The sequence below is a fragment of the Lepisma saccharinum genome, chromosome 16, assembly GCF_977018435.1.
Source record: "Lepisma saccharinum chromosome 16, izLepSacc3.1, whole genome shotgun sequence".
Taxonomy (NCBI): Eukaryota; Metazoa; Arthropoda; class Insecta; order Zygentoma; family Lepismatidae; genus Lepisma; species Lepisma saccharinum.
This window is the reverse complement of record NC_139244.1, coordinates 635,902-644,349: the sequence shown is the minus strand read 5'-3', so window position 1 is coordinate 644,349 and position 8,448 is coordinate 635,902. Positions and strand designations below refer to the sequence as shown.

General features: G+C 36.3%; 1 protein-coding gene across 3 annotated transcripts in view; it reads right to left on the bottom strand.

Moving 5' to 3' along the window:
• Positions 1 to 962: 962 nt before the first annotated feature.
• LOC146000181 (uncharacterized) overlaps positions 963 to 8,448 on the bottom strand; it is a 33,100-nt gene continuing 25,614 nt past the window's right edge. For 2 of the 3 annotated variants that reach the window (XM_083137534.1, XM_083137533.1), the window contains exon 3: positions 5,150 to 6,647. In XM_083137534.1, the coding sequence (XP_082993660.1) occupies positions 5,435 to 6,647 (1,213 nt within the window). In that variant the 3' untranslated portion in view covers positions 5,150 to 5,434. Of the gene's footprint in view, positions 2,341 to 5,149; positions 6,648 to 8,448 lie in introns of those variants that run through there. The other variant, XM_083137535.1, reaches the window with a different exon arrangement.

The window sequence follows — 8,448 nt, the reverse complement described above, 5'->3', positions numbered from 1 at the left end:
GTATGTGTGGCTACACGGAACTGTGGGACGATATGCTCGTTACGCTCTTGTCCAGGCGCACGAATTAATTCCTAGACCAAATAAACAAACAAAATTTCTGGCTCTCAAATTCCAACAGAACTCTTCCAGCTTCTAGGCTAAAATTAGAATGAGGCTACAATATGTACTTTACACTGTGCCTCTGAACGTGTCAAACATTCATGCTTTTAACTTGTTAACTTTGCCTGTATAACTACATAAATGTGCTATTAGAAGGGAAATGTTTATTTTGTGTAATAAGAATGGCTTTTAAATCAGTTTTAGTGTTTTATTCTCTATTTTAACACAAAATGCCATTTCATATACGGTTTTTGTTCCTGAAATGTGCCAAGATTTTGTATCGAAATCTTGATATTTTATTTACGATAAACATGTGGTTCTACTCATTACATTTGCTCAGTCACCAATTCATCACTTCATCATTTATCCTCATCGTGAAGATTAACAAAGTACAAGTAGCATAAAATAAGAGAAATAGAAAAGAAAATAAGTGCAGCTAAATTGCTCACAATTTCCTTTTGATTTAAGTAATGTGAAATAAAATAATTGAAAACAGATTTCAATTCAATACATAATGCTGAGAATACTACTCCAATCAATTCTTTAGAACAAGATCCCAAACGTTGGTTATTTATATGCAAATATCTTGAAGGGAAGTTCATTTTCCCCCATCTTTAATACTGAAGACAAACTGCATTCAAATTATGACAGGCATTTAACCACCTTTATGGATCTGCGTGTATAGAGTGCATTGGAATCAATTATTTTGTACTGCACAACAACAATTAGGAGGACTGCAACACAAAAGAATGACAATTTCATCTTATTCAATAATTTATTCAAAACCAAAACTATTATCAAATATTACAATACAGCAATTGTATATAGTACAAAATTTTAATTGAAAACCATCAACTGCCTATATTTCTTCCTTTACTCAATGTTATTTAGCATGGCACAACTTAGTTTAACAAAAAGGAAAATATAAAATGGGCAATGCAAAGTTTCAAATTACAAACCAATATAAAATAAATTGAAAGAAAATTGTTGAGACACATTTTCATTAGCAATGATAATTTTCTAAAAAATTACTTGTCCATCATTACCTTGTGATAATAATCCTTCCTATGTACCTTCATGTGTGTTTTTAAATTAGACCTCTGAGCGAAAGGTTTCTTGCAATGTTCACACGTGAACCGGTATTGTTTTGTGTGTGTTATCGTATGGGTTTTCAATTCAGTTGTAGTCCTAAACGTTTTGCTGCAGTATTGGCACTTAAATGGACGAATATTGAGATGAATTTTAATGTGAGATGACAAACTAGTTTTTAAAGCAAAACTCAGGTTGCAAAAGTCACACTGAAACTGCTTTATTCCAGTGTGAACTAAGGAATGTGTTACCAAAGCACATTTCTGACTAAATGCTTTTGGACACTGCTGACATTGAAACGGGCGATCTGCAGTATGTGTTCTGAGATGGCATTGTAATGCATACTTATGACCAAAAGATTCTTTGCAAATAACGCAAGTGAAAGGGCGTATTCCAGTGTGCATTTTTAGGTGTTTACTCAGATGCCCTGCCTGTAAAAATGCTTTGTCACAATGTTCACACTTATAAGGTCTTTCGCCAGTGTGTATTCGCATGTGGGGTTTCAATATTGACTTCCATGCAAATTCTTTACTGCAATAAGGACATTTGAATCTCTTGCCACGTGTGTGAGTATTAACATGATGCGTCAAGTGGTTCTTCGAGACAAATGATTTGCTGCAATAACTACACTTGAAAGGAAGCTCACCAAAGTGACGTCTTAAATGATTTCTCAGGGTACCCTTTGCAATAAAAGCTTTATTGCATTCGTTACACTTGAATTGTGGATCTTCATGGATTCGGAGATGTGCCTCGCGCTTAGACTTCTCAGCAAATGATTTATTGCAAATGTGACACTGGAAAGGTAGGATACCTTCATGAAGTCTTAAATGTATATTCAACCTACATTTTTGCCTAAATTTTCTGTCACAATACTTACAAATAAATTGACCATTTCTATGTGTGGCCATGTGGGCATTTAGGTAATCTATGCAAGTAAATTCATGGCCACACTGCTCACAACTAACCAAATTGTTCTCTAAGTGTATTCTGACATGTAAACTTAAGCTACGTTTCGAGTAGAATATTATATTGCAATAGTGACACTGGAAATGTCTATCTGTTTTGCATTTCTCATCTTTTGTGGAAAGTTTGTGTTCAGAGAGGGTGTCTTCCTTATGCATCGGGTCATTCCTTTCCCCACGACTTTTGTTTCTGAAATATTTGAGACAGCCATTTACAGTGATCAGAATGCTAAAGTTTATAAGTAGCTTCACTACACCTACAGCCACACTTTCAAAAATGTAGCTTCGCTACAGCTACTCCCATACACTAATCGCTACTTCGCTACTTTTGTGCTACTCTTGCATAAACAAAAATTAACAGTCATTCAATGTGAAATGAACCAATGAAGAAGAACTTTTCAACCTCACATATTTTGATTCACCTGGTGTATGACAATATGCAAACTTGTAGATACATTTCCTCTGTAAATCAGAAATTATAGGGGTGCAAAATGGTGATTTTCACCATATTTTCTGCCACATTTAGTTAACTTTAAATTGTAATATTTTGGCAATTAGGGCACCTATAGAAGTGATTTAGAAGGCATTGGAAAGGTCTTGAATGGCTCTTTCACACGAGATATTGCATTCTTTTGTCAGGGTGAAAAAAAAACAATTGAAGGTGGTGTAAAGATAACTCTGGTAGCCATTTTCTCAAAAATGGGTCTTTTTATTTTTTTTAAAAAAAAATATGTCATGCATACACTATTACTTAATAAGAGTACAAAATTTAAAAATGGAATGCCAGTGAGATCTTTAGTTATGTTAAATTTAAGTTAGGTTAGGTAATGCATGATAACACATTTTGATAGACAAATTCCTATAATTCAAAAGTAAAAGTCTAACAGAAGTGAGTACATGATTTAAATGTCCGGTCTCTAGATACAACTTCATACTGCACATAGCAAAAAATAGAGAGGCGAAAGTTGTTGGAAATAGGCAAGTTTCAATCTAAAGTACTTGAAATTTTAACATAGTGTAGACCGCTCAGGCTGTACACTGGAACGAGGCTCATCGGTAACCGGAAATGTCACATGCTTGTCCCAGAATACTGTATGCCACAACATTACCGCACAGTACTGTGTAAATTAAGAATTGATGATGATAATTACAATAAAAGTAAACATGAGACATGCATACCCCTCCCTTCGCCAGACTGTTTGAAAAAGTTAACAGGCACAAATAATGTACCAGCTGTGCCAGTTAATAATTCTTAATTTTGTTGCTAGATGGCACTGGAAGCAAGGGTTGGTGCACAGTCTCAACTGTTACGTCAGTGTGTTGCCAGGACAGTACATGTCAAAATGCCATGGATGTGCAACCGAGTGCGAGTGATCATGATATTGGGTTTGTGTGGGAAACATGTTGACCTGCAAACCAAATAAGGAGCATGTGCGGCACGTCCTGCTTTTCTTGTTCAATCAAAAGAAAAATGCGAGTGCAAGCCATTGTATAATTGTGGAAACGTATGGTGACAATGTCCTAATTCAAGATGCGTGTGTGCGTTAGTTTCGACGATTCAAAAGTGGTGATTTTGACTTGAAAGACAAAGATCGTCCGGGCCAGCCAAAAAAAATTTCAAGACTCCGAATTGCAAGCACTGTTGCACGAAGACGATATGCAAATGCAACAACAACTGGAAGATAAGTTAAATGTTGGTCCCCAAACCATATCTGATCGTCTTCATGCCATGGAAAAGATCCAGAAGGCAGGAAAATGGGTCCCACATCATATGAACGACAGACAAATGGAAAAGCGAAAAACTGTGTGTGAAGTGTTGCTTTCTCGGCATGAAAGGAAGTCTTTCTTGCATCGGATAGTGACTGGGGACGAAAAATGGATCTACTTCGAGAACCCAAAATGCAAGAAGTCATGGGTTGACCCAGGACAACCTTCAACATCGACCGCAAAACCGAATCGCTTCGGAAGGAAGACAGTGCTGTGCATTTGGTGGGATCAGAAGGGTGTGGTGTACCATGAGCTTCTGAAACCAGGTGAAACAGTGAATGCCGTTCCCTACCGTCAACAACTCATCAATATGAACCATGCATTGATCGAAAAGCACCCAGATTGGGCGACAAGACACGGAAAAGTGATTTTGCAACAGAACACCGTTTCTGCACTTGGCTGGGAATTCTTGCCCACCTGCCATACTCACCAGACTTAGCCCCTTCGGACTACCACATGTTTTTATCGATGTCTCACTCACTTTCCCAGCAACACTTCAACAATTACGAAAATGTCTTGCTGACTGGATCACCTCAAAATGTGAACAATTTTTCTGGAAGGGCATCCACAATTTGACAGACAGATGGGCACAATGTATAGCTAGCAATGGCACATACTTTGAATAAAGCATTTGTTACCTTTCTCCACAGATACACTTGTTTTCTTTCGGATCAATTAAGAATTATTAACTGGCACACCTGGTAGCAGCTGGGAAGGTTCTATTGGAAGATTGAGAGGCAGAAGTTTTGATTGTTCAGACTTTCTCTACTATGGTTAGTGGTTTAGAAAATATTGGTCACATGATCTGACCCATGGTCATTTTGCAGAAATTGCGGCCATCTTGGAATTCTCAATTTTTTATTTTTTTAAAAAAATAATATCGTATAATACAGTAATGTAGTATGTGATTTTTATATGTTTTTTGATTTAAGTAACATGAAATAAAATAATTGAAAACAGATTTCAATTCAATACATAATGCTGAGAATACTACTACAATTAATTCTTTAGAACAAGATCCCAAACGTTGGTTATTTATATGCAAATATCTTGAAGGGAAGTTCATTTTCCCCCATCTTTAATACTGAAGACAAACTGCATTCAAATTATGACAGGCATTTAACCACCTTTATGGATCTGCGTGTATAGAGTGCATTGGAATCAATTATTCTGTACTGCACAACAACAATTAGGAGGACTGCAACACAAAAGAATGACAATTTCATCTTATTCAATAATTTATTCAATACCAAAACAATTATCAAATATTACAATACAGCAATTGTATATACTACAACATTTTAATTGAAAACTATCAACTGCCTATATTTCTTCCTTTACTCAATGTTATTTAGCATGGCACAACTTACTTTAAGAATAAGGAAAATATAAAATGGGCAATGCAAAGTTTCAAATTGCAAACCAATATAAAATTTTCATAAATTACCTCCAACAAAATAAATTGAAAGAAAATTGTTGTGACACATTTTCATTTGCAATGTTAATTTTCTAAAAAATTACTTGTCCATCATTAACTTGTGATAATAATCCTTCCTATGTACCTTCATGTGTGTTTTTAAATTAGACCTCTGAGCAAAAGGTTTCTTGCAATGTTCACACGTGTACCGGTATTGTTTTGTGTGTGTTATCGTATGGGTTTTCAATTCAGTTGTAGTCCTAAATGTTTTGCTGCAGTCTTGGCACTTAAATGGACGAATATTGAGATGAATTTTAATGTGAGATGACAAACTAGTTTTTAAAGCAAAACTCAGGTTGCAAAAGTCACACTCAAACTGCTTTATTCCAGTGTGAATTACAGAATGTGTTACCAAAGCCCATTTCTGACTAAATGCTTTTGGACACTGCTGACATTGAAATGGGCGATCTGCAGTATGTGTTCTGAGATGGCATTGTAATGCATACTTATGACCAAAAGATTCTTTGCAAATAACGCAAGTGAAAGGCCGTATTCCAGTGTGCATTTTTAGGTGTTTACTCAGATGCCCTGCCTGGAAAAATGCTTTGTCACAATGTTCACACTTATAAGGTCTTTCGCCAGTGTGTATTCGCATGTGGGGTTTCAATATTGACTTCCATGCAAATTCTTTACTGCAATAAGGACATTTGAATCTCTTGCCACGTGTGTGAGTATTAACATGATCCGTCAAGTGGTTCTTCGAGACATATGATTTGCTGCAATAACTACACTTGAAAGGAAGCTCACCAAAGTGACGTCTTAAATGATTTCTCAGGGTACCCTTCTCAATAAAAGCTTTATTGCATTCGTTACACTTGAATTGTGGATCTTCATGGATTTGAAGATGTGCCTCGCGCTTAGACTTCTCAGCAAATGATTTATTGCAAATGTGACACTGGAAAGGTAGGATACCTTCATGAAGTCTTAAATGCATATTCAACCTACATTTTTTCAAAAATTTTCTGTCGCAATACTTACAAATAAATTGACCATTTCTATGTGTGGCCATGTGGGCATTTAGGTAATCTATGCAAGTAAATTCGTGGCCACACTGCTCACAACTAACCAAATTGTTTTCTAAGTGTATTCTGACATGTAAACTTAATCTACTTTTCGAATAGAATATCATATTGCAATGGTGACACTGGAAATGTGTATCTGTTTTGCATTTCTCATCTTTTGTGGAAAGCTTGTGTTCAGAGAGGGTGTCTTCCTTATGCATCGGGTCATTCCTTTCCCCACGATCTTTGTTTCTGAAATATTTGACACAGCCATTTACAGTGATCAGAATGCTACACTTTAAAAGTAGCTTCACTAGTTACACTTCCAAAAATGTAGCTTTGCTACAACTACAGCTACATTTACCAGAAAGTAGCTCGCTACAGCTACTCCTGTACACTACTCACTATTTTTGCACTAATCTTGCATAAACAAAAAAATTACCAATAAGAATATTCAAAATTGTTTAATAATGATATCATGCCTATATAAGTGGCATATCCATTCAAATTTGATATCTGAATATTGCAATGAGGGTGGATAAAAATAATGATATTCATTTTAAAAAATAATTTTTGATGACCTTTTACTATGAGATTTTTTATTTTAAAAAAAACTTGAAATTTCTTGTATTGTGTCTTGCAACATACCTAGAGATAAGTTTTATATAGAAATGCTTTTTCGGGTGAACGGCCAAGTAAAATATTTGAAAACTTTGATTAAAGGGGCCATGCAGGCATCATGCTCTGAGCTCCAGCTAGGAGACTCATGCAGGTTCGAGTCTCCTGGGGGAATCTTAACAACTTTTCCTCTGAAATTTCAGCCTGGTATAGGACCGGTGGGCAGCCACCAACATGAGGAAATTGGAGAGCTACGAATGAGTTGTGTAACCTGGTCATAAAAACCTACACGAACTGGAGGGTTTGTTGTGCTGACCACACGTCACCTTGTAACTGGTTCGATGATCTCCCACCTCTGAGGAATGAGTGAGTGAGGCTGACAGTTGGTATGTAGGTCCGGGTCTTCAATGGGCTGTTGCAACAAGGATTATTATTGTTATTAAATAAAAAACATTACATGTATATATACATATTTCTGTTCCTGATTCTGTGTATGCCTAGGTATATATCTATGATCCTACTATGGAAATGTTTCTTGAGTGTGCTAATGAAACTATAATAATTGCAGTTACTTTTATTCCAGTGAAAATAATACATTCTGGATGTACTATATAATTGTAACTTGAAATATTTTTTATAATCTTTGTAGCTGAATTCTGGCAATTTTTTAAACAATAGTTTGGAAAATATCAGCTGTCATGTTTATTTAGTATAATGATAATGACATTATTTATGGTTTAACATGATTAGTATTTTGTATATTATTCTACAAAAATGTTTGCTATTTTTACCTATAGAAATTACTGAATTTTAAATCAAGAGAAATTTAAGCCCCCCAGGCAGCTTACTATTATTAAGTACGTGGAGTTCAACCAAGGGACCTCGAGCTGGTTAACGGCTCCAAAGGCGGAAGAAGATGGATGGTTATCTCAAAGGTGGCGGAGACGAAAAACCCAGAGGAATAACAACTCTCTAAAAAACCTTGGTCCATCTGGCTCCAGATGGTAGCACCTTGTAAGGGGCTCCTAGCCAGGGTAACAGGCGAAGAACCCAACGGCAGATGCAGCGGAGAAGGAGTCCTTCCCTACGGCGCAAATGGCGGAAGGGGCACTACATTCCCAAGTAGTTAAAATTGAGAAAACCACTGTCTAGTGGCGAGGAGGGATCCTCAGACGACTAAGGGAGAAAACATTGACAGAAAACCAGCCATGGCCTTGAGGCTGAAAGGAATCAACAACCAAAAGGACCCATATCGCTGGGCTAATGACCCGCATAGGGGTAGATGATGATTCAGAGAAGAAATGAATGCCTCGGAAACTGCTAACAGATCTCACAAAGACAACAACACAAAAATAAGGAAACGAGAATCGGAACCTGGAATATCAAAACATTACATGGTAAAGAATTAGAAATAATCAAGGAAATGGAAAGATAC